Source organism: Silurus meridionalis, chromosome 17, assembly GCF_014805685.1.
Source record: "Silurus meridionalis isolate SWU-2019-XX chromosome 17, ASM1480568v1, whole genome shotgun sequence".
In the NCBI taxonomy this organism is placed as follows: domain Eukaryota; kingdom Metazoa; phylum Chordata; class Actinopteri; order Siluriformes; family Siluridae; genus Silurus; species Silurus meridionalis.
Genome location: NC_060900.1, coordinates 2,439,965 through 2,460,600, shown reverse-complemented (window position 1 = coordinate 2,460,600; position 20,636 = coordinate 2,439,965). Strand labels below are relative to the sequence as shown.

Sequence of the window (20,636 nt, the reverse complement as noted above, 5' to 3'; positions counted from 1 at the left end):
CGTCATTGTCACTCAGGTCAAAACAAAGCGAAATGAAGTGGAGGAACATTCCGGTTTAGCCTCGACAGAGCTCAGTCTAGTGATGAGATAACAACCAGGCCTGCCTTTAAACACCAGATGATGATGAGTAAAAAAAAAATGGCTGCTGTTTTGTACGTGTGCGTGGGTTCCAGTTCCACACGAATAAAACTTACACCAAATATTTGTTTGAGAATCATGATCATTTGATTAAACAAATGGAGTCAGGTGTGGATCCTGTGCTCTGGTAGAAGGGAAACAAATCAAAACATTCACCATCAATACACACTCAGTGGACAAACTACCAAATGTCTAGCGTGTGGATTAATATAAAGTCTGAACAGAACGAAAGTCTGCTTTTTATGCTATTTATCATATAGCTTTTAGCCATTTTTTTGTTATGAAACTAATCGCTTGCCACCTAGCGATATTTTTTCTAAAATGTGATGTTATGTGAACAAGAAATCACTAAAAGCGTAGCAAAAGTTACAGTTTTATGTTCTAGGGCTACAACAACTAATCGATAAAATCGATAATTTTTGCTAATGAAATTCATTGTCAACAAATTATCGTTATCGATTAGTTGGGCTGCTCAAGTTTCGGTTTCGCACGACAGCAAGATAACGCAGCCGCTCGCAAAAATGGCGGATTGTACAGGGTCAACCAGCAGCAGCAAAAAAAGTCATCCAAAGCATTTTATATTAAATGCAACAAAGAAAACTGTACCTGTATGTTATGCAAAGAGGAGCTTGTGTGGCATGGAAGTACCACGGTGATGCGCAAACACGTGAAAACACACTGGTGTCACGGATGAATGTGAAACATCAGCACGGAGAGTAAAAACTGTATAATCCTTATCATGTGAAAATGGTATAGTTTAATGAAATGCTATTGTGTAAACAGTTTGTTTACTAACATCAGGACAGTCGCACTGGATCTTTTCTGGCGTGACTTGCAAGCACCATGTTGCCCAATCAGCTCGCACGGCTTTCGCATTTTAGTTATAACAAGGTAAACATCTAATTTTTTCTTACATTTATTGTTAACCAGATCAATCGATTAGCGATATAATTCTTCATTTGCAGCCCTATTGGAGATGCCTTCAATAAAATTATCCTGTCTAAATGATTACCAAAAAAATGACTACAAATATAAATGTGTTAATACACACCTGTGATCTGCAGCCTATAGTGTAATTAATTGGAACTTCCAGAGCAATCAGAAACGAGACTCCAACAGGGCTGGGGTGTAATTACACTATATAATACCTCCATTATGAGGTTGAGGTCACTCCTCAGGTTAGATAGTGTTCAGGATCTTGCTCAGAATTCAAGTCTAGGTTTTTTTTACCTAGCAGATCTTATATTGAAGAGGTTGGGGTTTTGACAATCGTTTTTTCTTGTGAGCAGCAACTTTCTGAGATGCATTTGGATACACTGAAAAAAGCGTGCACGCTGGTACGTGTAAAGCGAGAGCCGATGTTGGTTTGCGTGTTATTTATTATTAATGCACATCTATTCATCCATCCTCCCTTTTTTCCTTATCAATAGTGTTGGTTACATCAACTCCAAAATTATTCATCACATCCGTCTTGCAGTCTCTTTTTTGGACCATACGGCCATGTATATACTTTTGTGTGTGTGAATGTGTGTGTGTGTGTGTGTGTGTGTGTGTGTGTGTGTGTGTGCGTGTGTGCTAAATTATCCGCTGCTCCGTATGGACAGACTGATTGAAAGGCTGGTATTTGGTTTCAAGCAGGCAAAACACTCGATCCTAAAAACAGAATCGACCCTTGTTTACAAAGACCATTTGATAATCAGCGACTCAAATGGCAAATCTAATGGCGAATCCAAACTTCAGGTACACTGTGTTACATAGTAAATTTACGACGAAGTCAAAATGATCTTTCAGATCGGTCATAATTGCACGCCAATCAAATATCTTTGAAATAATCCACTCAATCAAAATATAGATGTTCTTACGATAGACCTGTGTTTAAAGAAAAGTTTTGCTTACGCCATCAAGCGGCTCAATCACAGCTCATAAAGAGGACGTCTACATTACAACGTTATATTTTCTTTGCAAATCCCAGCGATGTTGGGTTTAGAGCCCAGATACAGCACACCTAAAGCACACAGGGCTCGGGGCCTTGCTCAAGGGCCCAAGAGTGGCAACTTGCCAATACCCGGGCTTGAACTCCTGACCTTTCAATTAGCAACCCAGACCCTTAACCACTGATCTACCATATGTCCTTTAGCATGTTTTTTACGTCTTACTATCGGCACTAGCATGTTTTTTTAGCAAAATAGCAAAGGAACAGCACATCATATATTCATATTTAATCAACCCCTAAGGCAAAGTACAACATGAAGTGAAAGAGCACTCTGTTCTCGAAAAAAAAAGCAAAGATGGGGATTAATCCAGGAAATGGTCCACGCAGATCAAATATCTGCACCAAACAGCTAAGATCCGATATCAAATATCTGCTCTCTTGCTCTTCCCATCCATTCCGAAACCCATCAGCTGATTGACACAAAGGTCAATACATATACACACACAGCGTTTTTCCTCTCATTCACAACAGCTTGCCAACAATTAGACCTTTAATTTCTGAAGGAATGACATTTTACTTTTTATCCAATTAAAGCTACATTTGGCGTTGTCTTCTTCTTCTTCATCTTTCAGCTGGTCCTGTTAGGGGTCGCCACAGAAGATCATCTGTCTCCATACCCCCCTGTCTTCTACGTCTGACTTTTTCAAACTGACTACCTGCATGTCTTCCCTCACCACATCCATAAACCTCCTCCTTGGTCTTTCTCTTTTCCCCATGTTCCTCCCAATGAAAACCTCAAAATCTTCAGCTCTGCTACCTCCAGCTGAACCTCCTGTCTTTTACTCAATGACACTGTCTCTAAACCATACAACATCTCAGGTCTTACCACAGTCCTATAAACTTTACCTTTCACTCTCACAGATACTCTTCTATCACAAATCACTCCTGCTATCACTCTTCTCCACCCACTCCACCCTGCCTGCACTCTTTTCTTCACTTCTCTAACACACTCTCCATTACTCTGCACTGTTGACCCCAGGTACCTGAACTCCTCAACCCTTTCCACCTCTTCTCCCTGCAACCGTACCACTCCACTGCCCTCCCTCTCATTCACACACATGTACTCTGTCTTACTCCTACTGACTTTCATTCCCCTTCTCTCCAGCACGTAGCTCCACCTCTCCAGGCTCTTCTTCACCTGCTCCCTACTCTCACCACAAATCACAATATCACCCGCAAACATCATAGTCCAGGGAGACTCCTGTCTGACCTCATCCGTCAACCTGTCCATCACCACTGCAAACAGGAAAGGGCTCAGAGCCGATCCTTGATGCAATTCACCTTGAACCAGTCTGTCGTTTCTACTGCACACTTCACTGCTGTCACACTGTCCTCATACATGTCCTGCACCACCCTCACATACTTCTCTGACACACCAGACTTCCTCATACAATACCACAACTCCTCTCTCCACCCTGTCGTATGCTTTCTCTAAATCCACAAACACATAATGCAACTCCTTTTGACCTTCTCTATACTTCTCCATCAACATTCTTAAAGCAAATAATGCGTCTGTGGTGCTCTTCTTCGGCATAAAACCATACAGTTGCTAACAGATGGTCACATCTTCTCTCAGCCTGGCTTTCAACTACTCTTTCCCATAACTTCATGATGTGACTGATCAACTTTATTCCCCTGTAGTTACTGCAGGTCTGCACATGTCCATTATTCTTGAAGATCAGTACCAGCACACTCCTTCTCCATTCCTCAGGCATCCTCTCACCTTCTAAAATCCTGTTAAACAACCTGGTTAAAAACTCCACTGCATCTCTCCTAAACATCTCTTCCACTCTTTATCCTCTTAATCACTGCTTTCACTTCCTCCTTACTAATCCTATCCACTTCCTGCTTCACCATCTCCACATCATCCAACCTTCTCTCTCTCTCTCTCTCTCTCATTTTCCTCATTCATCAGCTTCTCGAAATACTTCCTCCATCTTCTCAACACATTCTCCTCACTAGTCAACACATTTCCATCTCTATCCTTTATTGCTCTAACTTGCAGCACATCCTTACCAGCTTGGTCCCTCTGCCTGGCCAATTGGTATAAATCTTTTCTCCTTCTTTAGTGTACAACTTCTCCTACAGCTCCTCATATGCCTTTTCACCACATCCCTCTTTACCTGCTGCCACATCTCCTTGTTCTCCTGCCTACTTTTCTCATCACTCTGTCGATCCAAATTCTGTTTCTCCTAATGCTCTACTGCACTTCCTCATTCAACCACCACGTCTCTTTGTCTTCCTTTTTATTTCCAGATGTTACACGAAGTATCTTTCTAGCTGTCTCCCTTATCACTTCTGCAGTAGTTCCCCAATCATCCAGCACCTCTTCACCACCACTGAGCTCCTGTCTGACCTCTTCCCAGAACCTCACACTATTATTCTTCTTTCAGTCGTCACTCTCCTCCTCTTCTTCTTTACCTCCAAAACCATCTCACAGACCACCATCCGATGCTGTCTAGCTACACTGTCCTCCGCCAACACCTTACAGTCCCCAATCTCCTTCAGGTTGCATCTCCTACATAGAACATAGTCCACCTGTGTGCACCTTCCTTCACTCTTATACATCACCCTGTGATCCTCCTTCTTCTTAAAATATGTGTTCACCACTGCCATTTCCATCTACCACCATCTGCTCTTCCACATTCATCTCCTTAAGACCATACCTACCTCAAAGTTCTTTAGCATTGTTGTGTCTGGAAACAGATTTGGTTCCTCAGTAACACAATCATATATTTAGAAAGTGTAGAAAATATGAAATAAACAAGCTAGTCACAATGAATCAGCATACATCAAGCATTTCAAAGCTTTTATTAACAAAATAATTAACATTAATATTAAAATAATATTTTTCTTCACATTGAGCAAAACCTTCCTTTAAACTCTGTGTACTTCATGAGGGAAGAAAACCCGTGTGAGAGGAAAAAAACAGTCGTTTGTTGACACATTTGTCGCTTTAGTTGCCAATTGACGGATCCATCTTTTGAAATTCCCATCAGGATTCCCAGATTATCCCGGGACACATCTGGAATCAGTCGCACAGCCCTGCTGGAAAGGCTGCTGCAGCGCCGCGCGCGCGCTCTCCATTATGACGCTCGTCGCGCGCGGACACTTTACAGCAGCTTGTGGGTTGTTTTTATTTATTTATTTGAAAAAAAAATGACCGTTAAATTTTAAATGAGGGAAAAAAACTGCTCGGATGTAACCGTCAGTTGAGTCGAAACGGTAACCGCGGACTGATCGGAAGAAGGAGCAATAAAACTGTGTGAATTAATACAATATATTGAACATACAAATATTAAATACGAGTTAAAAAACACTGTTAGTTGGTTCGGTTTCGGTTCTGAGAAGAAAAAACATCCGCTTACCTGCATTTCTGTGGTAAAATCCGACTCCTCAGGTGCAGCAGGACGAACAGTTCCCCCTAGCCGAGTCCACGATACACAGAGTCGAGTTTTCCGTTCTCCTCTCTCTCTCTCTCTCTCTCTCTCTCTCTCTCTCTCACACACACACACGCACACACACAGACGGAAAAGAGAGAGAGAGAGAGAGAGAGAGAGAGAGAGAGAGAGGGAAGAAAGGATGAAAAGAGAGAGGAGAGGATATAGAGAGAAAGGAAAAGAGAGAGAAGGATAGAGAGAGAAATAAAAAGAGAGGCAGAGAAGAAGAAAAGAGGAGAGAGAATAAAGGAAAAGAGAAAGAAAGAGAGAGACACAAAGAGAGAATGTAAGGAAGTTAAAGACATAGAGAGGAAGAGAGAGAGAGAGAGAGAGAGAGAGAGAGAGACTCAGATAAAGGAAAAGAGAGAGGAAGAGAGAGAAAAGAGAGAACGTCAGAAAGTAAAAGACATAGAGAAGAAGAGAGAGCAAGAGAGAGAGAGAGAGTCAGATAAAGGAAAAGAAAGAGGAAGAGAGAGACAAAAGAGAGAATGTGGGAAAGTAAAAGACAGAGAGAGAAGGAGAGAGAGATAGAGAGAGTGAGAGACTCAGATAAAGGAAAAAGAGAGAGAAGGATAGAGAGAGAAATAAAAAGAGAGGCAGAGAAGAAGAAAAGAGGAGAGAGAATAAAGGAAAAGAGAAAGAAAGAGAGAGACACAAAGAGAGAATGTAAGGAAGTTAAAGACATAGAGAGGAAGAGAGAGAGAGAGAGAGAGAGAGAGAGACTCAGATAAAGGAAAAGAGAGAGGAAGAGAGAGAAAAGAGAGAACGTCAGAAAGTAAAAGACATAGAGAAGAAGAGAGAGCAAGAGAGAGAGAGAGAGAGAGAGAGTCAGATAAAGGAAAAGAAAGAGGAAGAGAGAGACAAAAGAGAGAATGTGGGAAAGTAAAAGACAGAGAGAGAAGGAGAGAGATAGAGAGTGAGAGACTCAGATAAAGGAAAAGAGAGGAAGAGAGAGAAAAGAGAGAATGTGAGAGAGAGAGAGAGGAAGAGAGAGTGAGAGAGAGAGAGAGAGAGAGAGAGAGAGAGAGACTGAGACTCAGATAAGGGCAAAGAGAGAGGAAGAGAGAAAAGAGAGAATGTGAGAGAGGAAGAGAGAGACAGAGAGGAAGAGAGAGTGTCAGATAAAGGAAAAAGAGAGATAAAAGAGAGAACGTGAGAAAGTAAAAGACAAGAGAGAGAGTCAGATAAAGGAAAAGAGAGGAAGAAATAGACAAAAGAGAGAATGTGGGAAAGTAAAAGACAGAGAGAGAAGGAGAGAGAGATAGAGAGAGTGAGAGACTCAGATAAAGGAAAAGAGAGGAAGAGAGAAAAGAGAGAATGTGAGAGAGGAAGAGAGAGTGAGAGAGAGAGAGAGAGAGAGAGAGAGAGAGAGAGACTGAGACTCAGATAAGGGCAAAGAGAGAGGAAGAGAGAGAAAAGAGAGAATGTGAGAGAGGAAGAGAGAGACAGAGAGGAAGAGAGAGAGTGTCAGATAAAGGAAAAGAGAGGAAGAGAGAAAAGAGAGAATGTGAGAGAGGAAGAGAGTGAGAGAGAGAGAGAGAGAGAGAGAGAGAGAGAGAGAGAGAGAGAGACTGAGACTCAGATAAGGGCAAAGAGAGAGGAAGAGAGAGAAAAGAGAGAATGTGAGAGAGGAAGAGAGAGACAGAGAGGAAGAGAGAGTGTCAGATAAAGGAAAAAGAGAGATAAAAGAGAGAACGTGAGAAAGTAAAAGACAAAAGAGAGAGAGTCAGATAAAGGAAAAGAGAGAGGAAGAAATAGACAAAAAGAGAGAATGTGAGAAAGTAAAAGACAGAGAGAGGGAGAGAGAGAGACAAAGAGGGAGAAAGAAAACATTTCCCCTCAAAATTTCTCATGACATTTAATTACAAACTATTAAACGAATATAAAAAGAGAACAATGAATGCATAAAAAGTTCAGGTAACTCCTCCAGGTCGGAAAAAAACCTGTACACACGTGACATCACGGAGAAAAAGAATCAAAGAATGAAACTATGCGTGGAAATTCACTCATGTAACCTTCACGTCCAAATCATGTGATTATATAAATGTTCATCAGACCTTTCTTTGAGGACCACTGAGGTGTTTGCTAGTCATCTTGAAAATCGCATGCATACAAATTAGCGCGTCAATTAGCTAGCTAGCTAACATTCATGAGTAAAAAAACATATTGGGAAAATCGTGAGGCTGTAATACGTCTGTTATGAAGAAAAGAGGTTTATGTTATGTGATTTCAACATAATTTACTATTTCAGGTCCAAAAACACGTGTCTCAATCAGAATCCTGTTCTTTAATGACAAACATAACTTGCCAAGAGTATTTACAAGATGGCTGCCAAGTGGACAGACCTAATACAAGGATTTTGACCTAGCTTAAAATATTGGAAGTGATTTCCACCTTCCCGATGCTTTTCACACTGGCGTTTTGCCTTTTATTTGTAAAGATCATTTCCACAAGAAAAAAAAAGACTATTAAAAAAGTGAGTTTGAGAAACGATCCGGTGCATTGATTCATTTTCAAACCATTCCAGCGAGTCAGGATGTTAGCAGAAGCTCATTCAATTTTAAATGAAGGTCATTCCCTGTATCAGCTGGGTTAAGGCAAAAAATGGTTGTTCCATTGATTCATTTTTAAATGGATTCTTGTTAGCTTAATACAAATCGCTCATATGACAAACAATGACCAACCCAATATTGGTGGATTTAATAAAAATGCAATAAATGTAATACCATTCAATGTTTCATTGGCATGTCTTTAATCTTCGAGATTTGCACTGCAATATTTAATTTAATTCAGCGCTTTTTAACAATAGACACTGTCCAAAAGCAGCTTTACAGATATAAAGAGAATATATGTAGAAGTTTAGCACCTACAATTTTGTTCCTTCTACTTCTTCTACTTCCGGCTGCTACCATTAGGGGCGCCACAGAGGATCATCTGTCTCCATACTACTCTGTCCTCTACATCTGCCTCTTTCAACCCAACTACTTGCATGTCATCCTTCACCACATCCATAAACCTCCTCCTTGGTCTTCCTCTTTTCCTCATTCCTGGTGGCTCCATCCTCAGCATTCTCCTACTGATATACCCCATGTCCCTCCTTTGCACATGTCCAAACATTTCAATCATGCCTCCCTCACCTCGTCTCCAAAACGTCCTACATGCGCTGTCCCTCTAATAAACTCATTTCTAATCCTGTCCATCGTCGACACTCCCAACGAAAATCTCATCATCTTCAGCTCTGCTACCTCCAGCTCCACCTCCTGTCTTTTACTCAATGCCACTGTCTCTAAACCATACAACATCTCAGGTCTCACCACAGTCCTATAAACGTTCCCTTTCACTCTTTCAGCTACTCTTCTGTCACAAAGTTTGTTCCTTATACATTTCTCCATGACAAGCAAGCCAGTGGTGACTGTTCAAGGTAAAACTCCCTGTGATGGTATAAGAATGAAACCTTAAGGACCAGCCTCAAAAGGAAACTCATCAGCATCATCTAATGAATGGACAACGAATGTCCATTCATTAAAGTTCCATCATTGTTGAGGTGTACTGTTCAGTGATGGACACCTAGATGCATCCTCAAAGTTCCTGACTTGCTCAGTAACTCGTAGGGGCACTGGGATGAACCAGAAGAAAGGGACAGAAATAAACTTTTTTCATTCCTAGATTGAATGATGTGGAGTACGTGTGATGTTATAGTGTTATAGTATCAGTGACGTTAATGATGTAGGCATTTGCATTTATTGAACTATATATGATTTTTGTGCATATAAAAAAAATATGGAGGTTTTGCTGATTATAACATTAATTAAAGTTACAAAGATCAGTCATAACAGATCAAATTAATGTTGATTATCTTCTTACCTTAAGACATGTCAGGGAGGGGTGGGTTATACAGTATTATGTAGCAAGAAAGTAAGCACTTCTCGAAATTGACGTGTTGGAAGCAGGAGAAATGGGCAAAAGTAAGCAGCATGTCTCTAAATACAATCCAAAAAGTACTTTAGGATATTCACACTGCTGCAGAGACTCTAATTTATTCTGTTAATTGAATCTTGCCTTGAAACAGCCTTTAATCAAGTGCCTTTAGAACGCTAATCCAAATTATGATTCTCCAAGCGGATGACTGAAAGAACTCTTAAAAGACATGCATGATCATGCGTTTATAAAAATCATGTGCTGACCATGACAAACCATTCAGGAATGGCATTTCCTCACCCATGCCATCCCGATGCCCTTTCTGTCAGCTCTAACGAGATAGCTGCCTCTCAGCCAAGCGAATACCTTCCCAGGTTCCTAGCTGAATGTCAATGTCCGTCTCCAATTAAACTTTCTTTCCACCACTCGGGAGACCTCACTGCCTGTAGCGCAGCAAGCACAAACCCTCCCGGTGCAGCTCTCAAGAAGAAAAAAAAACACAACCAGAATATTGTTTCTAAATATAACCTGTCACTGTCTTGCTAATCCTGCCTGTACTTGTCTTGCTCTCATACACATGATGGTGTGTGTTCGAGTCATTATTTTCTGTATAATTAAACAGCTAGACTGCTAGTCTTCTAATTAGGAGGTGTAGATAATAAATAAGGAATGTCCCTGAATTTATGAAAGGAGAAAACTGAACTTGCAGCAAAAAAAAGGCATTTCAAGCTGTTTTGTTTCCTGGTGTGTGGTGATGAAATGTAGAACTAGCTAGCTACAATTTAGCTAGCTGGCTACACTACAACCATCAGTTTCTCAACGCTAGCAGATTCCTCCTTATGTCAAACATGTGGTGCTTTTTACCTTTTAACCTTTACATTATTTTGTGTTTCTGTCAGGCATGAAATATATTTTTGTGGTACCGAGCTAAATCAGTAGATTCAAACAGGTGATTAATGTGTGATTAGCATCAGCTCACGTGAAGCAGCGTTGAGAACATGTTTTGTTCCTGAGGGCTGATTTGTTAAGAGTTATAAATGTGTCAGAAGAACAGAGTTGCACATATGAAGCAGACATATGTCTTCTTACATTAAATTCCAGAGTAAGAACGGGCGCTTTGAGGATGGATTGCACTGTAGTTAATGTCAACAGTCTGCTACATTGACTCAGGACTACTTTTCATTTCTGATCACCATCACTGTACCGCGCAACATCGTATATCTGCTACAAATGGACATTCGGTGCAACCCAGATGAGGATGAGGTTCCCTCTTAAGTCTGGTGCCTCTCAAGGTTTCTTCCTTATGCCATCAACAGGGAGTTTTTCCTTGCCACAGTCGCCACCGGCTCACTCATCAGGGACAAACTTACTTATAAAGAACATATTCACTTTTAATCACCACATTATCTGTGTAAAGCTGCTTTGAGACAATGTTCATTGTTAAAAGCGCTATACAAATAAAAATGAATTGAATTGAAATGAATTGAATATGTGAATTTCATGCTATTTCTTAGACACTCACATGCACATATTGCTGTTAAGGCGATTTTGAGAACTTCCAAGGAACTGCCTGGCTTCATTTTTGCTGAATTCTTTTTGAAAAGTCTTCTACTTCAACACCACAACCCTGGACCCTGAACTTTCTCAATGGATTTGTTACTATTGATAATAATTAGCCCTGATGAAACACACCTGATTTCTATTTTATGGTTAAGTATAAAATGAATCCTTAAAGAACGAGTATTAGTATTAATAGCTTTATTTTTAGAGCAAGTACAAAAGCTGTTTAAACCGACACTGCCATCATTTACAGCAGTTGGCAGACACCCATATACAGAGCAACGTACAACTGAGCAGTTGAGGGTTTGGGGTCTTGCTCAAGGATGAATTGAGGCAGTAATTAAAAGCCAGAGGAGCCCCTACCAAGTATTGAGTACATATACAGTAAATAAACATACTTTCCAAAAGGCCAACAATTCACAAAATGTTTTTTTTTTTGATTGGTCTTATGAAGTATTCTAATTTTTTGAGATGTGAATTGGTTAGTTTTTGTTAAATGTGAGCCACAATCACCAAAATTAACACTTGAAATATATCATTCTGTGTGTGATCAATCTATATAATATACAAGTTTCACTTTTTGTATTGAATGACTAAACCTGTACATGTTTTTCCTACTGCAGTTTGGTAAATGTGTAATTTAAAACCCTTTATGTCTTTTTCCCCCTTTTGTCCTTGTGCTGGTGGAGCAGCCTGGTTTCTGTACATATGAAAATAAACTCTTAAATATTTAATGTGACCTGCATATATACTACACTGGACAAACAAGCCACAATAGGTTATCTTTCTATCCACCCATCTATCCAATTATCCATCCATCTGGCTATTGTTTTGTCCAGCAGTTGATTAAGGTGAAATGTGGACCAAATATTAGCATGATTTTTGGTGCAACGGTTTGGCTTGAAACGTACATTCAGTGGTTTATTTAAAGAAATGATACAGGGCAACACAAAAATAATAAAAATACATGCAGGTTTTTAAATTGGTTTTGGTCTTATGGCGTTTAGACAGAAAAAAACGCCAGTTCCTAAGACAAATGCGCTCGGCTAAATCCCATGGGTTTTCTTTATCAGTGTCTCCAAATGGACTTATTGACTTTACAATAACCTGGGGAGTCTTTATCGGTTGTCAATTTTGCCCAAGACCGCAAATGGAATGAGTTTTTTTTTTTTTTTTTTTTTATAAAAACACAAAACTGAAATAATCTTCAATGTAAGTGCTTTGGATTTTCCAGTGGCTTCCCCAGTGATTTGCCTTATGAAGGGATGATGGAAGAGGTTTCTAATCATTACTATTGTCCACAGCTCCATGCTTCACTCTAATAAACCAGCTGTCATTCACGAGGTGAAGAGACATCGATGTTAACGCAGATAGATGAGTCTTGTATGTTGTATATCACCTGAAATACAAAGGACAAAATTCTGCAGAATGCATTAGTATCTATTTCAAATAATCAATATTAAATAAATTAGTAATAAATTATTAAATTATTAAATGTCCATCTAAAAATTTATTAAATGCAAATGGACAGCTTTCACCGATGTCTAATTATCATTATCAGCATAGACAAAATAATACATTTTTATAAAAGGCAGGTTTCATTGAGGCCCAGCAGAGAAATGGTGCATAGTGTGGAATTAAATACATTTGATGTACAAAGTACAATGTTTTTTTGGATTTCTTTTTACCTGTAGTGTGAGCAAGCAGCTTCCTACTTCTTCTTTAAACGTAATAAAATTGTCGACAGTATGACGGTACAATATGTAGCTGACAACTGGGAAAAATATAAATATTTACTGAGATTAATAGTTTCTAAGCCGAACACAAGAGCTGATTTTAGAGGCGGTTAAATATAAAATGTACATTCATAAACTCATTCCTAAGGCACATCTTATTTTTTTCCTTCATTAGATTAGCACGGGAGCTAAAAGTTAGCGAAGATCAGCGAAATGCGATGAAATAAAATACAATCATATCATACGCTTTTTTTCTATTCATTGTAAGTGCATCAGTGGAGACGCTTTGCTTAATAATGCACAAGCACACACACACATACACAAACAACAGCACATAAAAGTGGATAAATAGTTTCCACGGTGACCAGATGGGTAGTTTAAGAGGCACTTCAAGCTAAAATAATGGCACCTCCTTGTCTAGTGTGAATGATACGGAAAATAAAAAACAGCTTTTGGAGAAAATACGCTGGATGTTTTTTTGTAAGTTATTCGTGTTAAGTTGTTATTGTGAGATTTCAAAGGCATAACATTGACTAATGAGCCGTAATCTTTCTAATCTTTTTAGGTAATCAAGCTAACAAAATAAAATAAAAGGCAGCTATCATGTGCAGGAGTTATAATAATAACCTCCATTCTTCTGGGAAGATGTTCCACTATATTTTTGATGTGTATCTTCGCTTGTGGAGGACTTATTATTTTGGACTTATTCAGAGACGAGGGTTTTAGGAGAGGTGTAGAAGCCTGGGGTGCATTCAAGGTAAAGGTGTTCAATAGGGTTGAGGTCAGAGCTCTATAGCAGAAGATCTTCCACTCCAATCCAAGCCGGCTTTGTGCTCAGGGGCATCAGATTTGGGTCTTCTAGTTTAATTTAAGGAAATACTTCATTCTTCTGCATCCAAAGACGTCTTATACATTCACATTTAAGGCATATGGTAAAAATCCCCAAAGTTGAACTTTGAACTTTAAACTCTTACAGAAAACGTCCTCGAACCAGTGGATCAGGATCTGATCAGGGTGATTGAATGTTTGTCCTTGGTAAAGGTGAAAAAGAAGAATGGGTGAATTAGTGTGATTGGGAAATGTGAAATAAAAATTTTATTTATAATGAATATAACTATTTAATAAATTATATCTAAATACTCACAAGTAATTATAATAATAAATGAGAAAATAATACATTTATAATAGACAATAAAAATCACAATATTTATAAAATGTTAAGAAAAACCACGAATTAAAATTATTACATTAAAACATTAAAGATTTATATTTATAAATTATTTAGTATTATTATTTAGTGATATGTAACAAATTATAAAAAATTTACATGAAAGTCTTTAGAGAAAATATACTCAATTAAAAGTCTGATTATTTTACTTGTTTTTCTTTTATATTTTTTATTTCTATATCTTTATATCGTTATCATATGAATATATAATAACGTGAAATACATATTTATCCATATTGTGGTTATACAAATGTAATTTTGTATATAAATGCTTGTATATTATAATCATTGTTTAAATAATTTATGTTTTTTAGTAAAGGCATGTCTCTAATATGATCACGAGTTTGAGTTTTGAGTTTGAATAGAGTTTCGCATGGTCACTTCACGTCAGGGCTTATTCAGGGTTCTCTGGTTTTCTCCTTACATCCCAAAACGTATTGGACAGACAACTCCGAATTGCCCCCAAATGTGAACGATTGCCATGGACCCAGTTTTCCGTGGATAAAGCTCTTACTGGAGATGAATGAATGTGAATCAAATTGAATCAGAGTGAATTCAATCAAGCCGAACACTGAGTGAGAGAGAGAGAGAGAGAGAGAGAGAGAGAGAGAGAGAGAGAGAGAGAGAGAAAGCAAACAAAGCAACAGGAAGAAAGTAATAAAGAAGTTAAGATCGCAATAACAGCAAAAGGGATAACAGGGATGGGGGTGTGGGAGACATTTTGTAGCCCTGGAGACTGTTGCTAAGAAGCATTGCAAAGGATGCTGTAGTGGTTTAATATAGTGAAAAGAAAAAAAAAGAAAAGGGAGAGGGAACAGACAGAAAGAATGAGCGAGAGAGAGAGAGAGCGAGAGCGAGAGAGAGAGAGGGGAGAGAGGGGAGAGAGAGAGGGGAGAGAGAGGAAGATAAGAAGGTAGAGAGACAAATTCTGTGTGTGTGTGTGTGTGTGTGTGTGCATGTGTGCTGGAATTCATCGAGAAGAATATGACGGAGGTGTGCAGGGGTCGACTCCAGACTCCGGCTGAATGGCTCGGGCTATTTATAGCACAATGTGAGCACGGAGTCTTTCTGAGCTTTAATTGTGCATTTGTGCGTGTGTGTGGTGTGTGTGTTTGTGTTTGGTGATAGAGGAGGAGGGTAATGGAAGTGAAAAAGGAAAGAGGACTCAACAACGATGATCAGAATTGTATCGGCCTTAAAAATAAGAACGATAGAATAATAGAATGATAGAAGACATATTTATTTTGCACGTGTTTCTACATCAAATTATCAACATAAGTAATTATATATTTTTGCTGATTTAGCAGTATGAAAAGTAAGAAGTGATGAAATGTACAATGTGTGCTGATAGGAAGCCAGAATTTAAAGTCAGAATAAGTAAATTCATGAACAGGAAAAGAAAAAAAAAGAAAAGGGAGAGGAACAGACAGAAAGAATGAGCGAGAGAGAGAGCGAGAGCGAGAGAGAGAGAGAGAGGGGAGAGAGAGAGGGGAGAGAGAGAGGAAGATAAGAAGGTAGAGAGACAAATTCTGTGTGTGTGTGTGTGTGTGTGTGTGTGTGCATGTGTGCTGGAATTCATCGAGAAGAATATGACGGAGGTGTGCAGGGGTCGACTCCAGACTCCGGCTGAATGGCTCGGGCTATTTATAGCACAATGTGAGCACGGAGTCTTTCTGAGCTTTAATTGTGCATTTGTGCGTGTGTGTGGGTGTGTGTGTTTGTGTTTGGTGATAGAGGGAGGAGGGTAATGGAAGTGAAAAAAGGAAAGAGGGACTCAACAACGATGATCAGAATTGTATCGGCCTTAAAAATAAGAACGATAGAATAATAGAATGATAGAAGACATATTTATTTTGCACGTGTTTCTACATCAAATTATCAACATAAGTAATTATATATTTTTTTGCTGATTTAGCAGTATGAAAAGTAAGAAGTGATGAAATGTACAATGTGTGCTGATAGGAAGCCAGAATTTAAAGTCAGAATAAGTAAATTCATGAACAGGAAAAGAAAAAAAAAGAAAAAAATATATGAAATAAAATAAAAAGATAAAATTGCCACAGATACTGTACCATATAAACAACAATACTATTTAAATAGTTAATAAAAAAATAAAAAATAAATAAATATATATATATATAGTATTTTATACACATAAAAAACCTGTTTATGGTGATTAGATGTTCATATACATTTTTTTGGTTAAATAATTTTTTCATAACATGTAGAATCAGAAGTACTGCATTGTAATTAAAAATACATGATGGTGCAGCTAAGAGATACAGAGGCCCGGCTGTCACGTCCACCACACCAAGCAGTCAAAGCAGCACCATGTCTTTGTCATGTGGAAGGGCATTTTTATTTCATTTCTCTCAGTCTTTTCAATTATTCAGAGGACGGCTCAGAGGACGGAGCAGTGAAAAGTTGCTTCGACAGAGAAATGCTGATCAAACAAAGTCACAGTGACAGACACAGTTCTGGAGTCTGGTGTGATTTAAGTCTTGTTGAATGGCTTCAGGTAACCAGGAGTCATATACCCTTGATTTTTTTTTTTTATACTGAACCTGTCTTCTGACCGGCCGTGTGGGGATTTTCTTCCTCTAGTTATTAATCTCATAATCTCATAATCTCTTGAATAATCGCAGGAGACGTTTGTACAGCGCGAGTGGATTATACGCGAGGTCAGACGTCAGAATCAGGTGGCTTTTAACCTTAAGATGTTTTATAACAAAACATAACATAAAAAAAAATATATTAAGTCATCGGAATCTTTCAGGCATTTTGGTTCTTCTCCAAAATTTTCCCACAAAGTTGGAGGCACACTTGTATCTTTGAATATGATAGCATGAATGTTTTCATTCACTTGTACTGGGAGATCCAAACCTGTTCCAGCATGACAATGTGCACAAAGCCAGCTCCCTGAAGTTCTGCTTTCCATGGGTTGGAGCTCCTCCACTAAACTGATCTTTGCTCCTCTACTAAACATGGCCCCCAGGTGTTCTTACCTACACCAGGAACTGACTTTACTAACACGCTTGTCTCTGAATGAGCACAAATCAAATCAAATTTAATCACATTTTATTTATAAAGCACATTTAAAATCAACCTTGGTTGGCCAAAGTGCTGTACATAATAAAAAAAGAGTTTTCAGCCTTGATTTGAATGCAGCTAACGTAGAAGCAGTTCTAATGTGTAGTGGTTGGTTGTTCCACTGCAGGACCACTGCAAAAGCTCGATCACCGTCTCGTTGTAGGCGAGATCGTAGGACAGAGAAGAGATGTTGATCCAGATGGGTTATGAGGAATACTTATATCAGCGTGGTATTTGGGGGCTTGGTTGCAGAAAGCTATATAGACAAAATCTAAGATTCTAAAAATCAATATGGTAATGGACTTGCAAACAGTGCAATGAACATAAAATTGGGGTGGTGTGATGATGTTTTTTTGCATTTTGAACCATCTGAAGACAAGAGATTGAGAAAAGAGGTAGTGGAAATGAAGGCGTAAATGACTGAAGCTGGTAAGATGAAGCTGGTGCTAACTATTCTATTGACTTGCATGTCTAGCTAAAGACTACTATCAAGACAAAGTATCTAGGTTTGGTAGTCAGGTATGATGGGGATGCCGGTCGACCAAATTCATATTAGAGAATTCATTTGGACCAAATCAGGTTTTATTGTCATTCAAAAACATAAAATTGTTGGTGAGACAACATTTCAGTTCCTGAAGACATGCTTTGAGTCTCTTATGTGCATCGCTGTCTTTGTGTTTAATGGGTATGTAGAGTTGGGTGTCATCCGCAAAGCAGTGGTAAGACTCCAAATCTACTTATAAAAGATCCTAGAGTTAGCATGTATTAGGAAAATAATTAGAGGTGATAGAATCGACCCCTGGGGTACCACACAAGTGAGGTGGGTCACGGAAGAGGAATGGATGCCTAGATTAACCGGAAAACTTCTCAAACTTCACAAAATCTTATAGAACATCTTCCTAGAGAAGAGTGGAGGTTACTTAAACAGCAAATGGGGCTTAAATGGAAGTGGAAAAGTGGAATGGGATGTTCAAAACTCACATTATATTGTAAACACGCTATATTCGCATACATAATGCCATTTTTCATTTCTGTTGGGAAGAAACACTCTTTGCATGTTGTTTTAATAAAAATAATCAACAACAGGATGAAACAGAATTACTGTTACTACCGCAATGTTGATTGGTTGGTTGGAAGTGCTTTATTAATTATACCACCGAAACTGCCTTTAAACTTATTTGAAATAACGTTTTTACATTTTTATCCATTTATAGTTGCACATAAAGCTCCACCAAATAAGTTCTCCTGGTTTCATTTGTTATAGCAGCTAAAAAAATTTATTCAGAAGACCTGACACTGTAGACTCCTTCCGTAAACCTACCAACACTTACGGCTTTCACATTCGGTTAAAAGAATAACAGGATTTGTCTAAGATTGTGTGGAAAATCCACCAGACAGGCGCTTGTGGATTTATCTGTTACTATAGCAACGGCGGTATTAATTCAGGTATATTTGATTGCATTTAAAGAGAACGGATTATCAAACATTTGGTCGCATGATGTGAACATTATAATCTTTAATGGTTCGAATTATTACATTAGAAATGACATACTCCACCTTTTTTTGTTTGAACATGCGCTCGTTCTGAGCACCAGCTCAGCTTTTTCAGCTTTTATCCGAGGGTTCATGTGAGGCTTTGCCCTACATAACCCACTGCGGAAAAACGTTCCGCATCTATTTTTAGCAGCCACCAATATCTCAAAATCGCTCCAACCAGTTTCTCAACGTTTTGTGCTTGGTGTTTGCGGTCAGTCGATCACCGGCCTGTCGTTGTCACGCTCGTCCTTATCATGTCATTACACACTGCAGTCATTTCATAGCCTGAGGGTGGGACAGGATCTGATCTATGGGTTGTATATTTGTCTTTGCAGTTCAGCAAACTTTTAACCCTTTACATTTGCATGAGGTTTTGAGATGCAGCACGGCCACATTCCTGGTTTAATTATATATGACGCAAGAACAACACGGAGAGTTTAACACTTACGGAAACGTTACGACTTCACTCTCGGGGCGGATTTTTCTCTAATAATTGTAACAGGATGCAATACGACACAGGATGTGGGATACAGTGTCACTGCTGATGCCCTAAGGGGTTTATGTACAATTTATTATTTTTTTCATTTGGCAGACGCCATTTTCTAGACCAACTTACAATTCTTACATTTATACACCTGAGCAGTTGAGAGATAAGGGACCATGCTCAAGGGCCCAGCAGTGACAGCTTGGTGGTAGTGGGATTTAAACTTACAACCTTCTGATCAAAATTCCAACAGCATAACCACTCACACAACTTGCTCTGAATTGTGCTTCCAAAATGTTCTGATTTGTCACTATCATAATAGAAATAAATAAATAAATAATAAATGTTCCAGCGGTGAGCGAGTGGAGGTTTCCTGCTATATATAAATAAATAGACACAATGATCCCATGACCTTTTTTTAATTCAGATGATGCAACTTCCTGTTCAGCACATGATTGCTATCTTTGGAATACTAGAAATATTTATTGATTGATATATTAATATCTTTGGAGTCCAAATGTGACATTTTTGGCTCTATCAGAAGAACTTGTGTAAGATGGAGAACTTAAGAGAAGCTGTGATCAGACTGCCCTCACCCCCACAGTCACACATGGAGGTGGAAGTGTAATAGTTTGGGGTTGTTTTGGAGCAGGGAAGTTCAGAGACTCATTTCGGGAAAAGTGAAAAGAATCCTGAACCAACATGGCTGCAATTCCATACTTCAATACACGCCATGCGATTCAGTCTGGACTGTGGCTCATTGGAACAGACTTCACCGTACAACAAGACGATGAGCCGAAGCGTACGTCTGAATTCTGTAAGCGGTATTTAGAAAGCAAACAGTCGTCTGGAGTGTCATCTTTAATGGAACGACCTGCCCAGTCACCACACATAAATCTTATTCAACTGCTCTGGGATGAACTGAATCACAGCAAACAAATCTCCAACTAGTGAAGAACAAATTTGGCGAGTTTTAGAGTCACAGCAAAGTATTTCAGCTAAACGTTTGGAGAAACTGGGTTCGTTTGACAGGCTCTGTACTTCCTACCAGTGTAACACTTCTATCACCACAGTTCATGTCGTACATGCTGTTTTATGAATTTACACTGAATTCCTCGTATTTACCATCTGAAAGAGTTGCAGTGAGAAGCAACAATAAAACCGCATGATTATGAGGTACAGTACATCGATTCGTTCTATTTGCGGCGGTAACAAGAGACGTCTGGTAAAACGAGAAGAGACGTCTGGTAAAATGAGAAGAGACGTCTGGTAAAATGAGAAGAGACGTCTGGTAAAATGAGAAAGCCCGAAGTATTTATTTAAGTATGAATGCACAAAGCAAATTTTGGCAGCGTCTTCTGGAAAAGAGCACGTGAAGAAATGTATGGGGAAAGTTTTTCCCAGTTCTAAACAAAGTCTATCGAGTTCCAGCGATTTGAGAAAACATTTTCGGATGCATTACGGTTTAATGGTTTAATAGCACGCTCTTGTAAGCAAGGATGTGAGAGATTAA

The 20,636-nt window shown here is 38.9% G+C and overlaps 1 protein-coding gene and 1 pseudogene across 3 annotated transcripts in view; one reads left to right on the top strand and one right to left on the bottom strand.

Moving 5' to 3' along the window:
• kcnip3a (Kv channel interacting protein 3a, calsenilin) overlaps positions 1-5,628 on the bottom strand; it is a 53,671-nt gene extending 48,043 nt beyond the window's left edge. For all 3 annotated transcript variants that reach the window (XM_046872231.1, XM_046872230.1, XM_046872232.1), the window contains exon 1: positions 5,500-5,628. In XM_046872231.1, the coding sequence (XP_046728187.1) occupies positions 5,500-5,505 (6 nt within the window). In that variant the 5' untranslated portion in view covers positions 5,506-5,628. The remainder of the gene's footprint in view (positions 1-5,499) is intronic.
• A 39-nt stretch (positions 5,629-5,667) lies between these two features.
• On the top strand, positions 5,668-6,636 carry LOC124400415 (annotated as a pseudogene).
• The last annotated feature ends 14,000 nt before the right edge of the window (positions 6,637-20,636 follow it).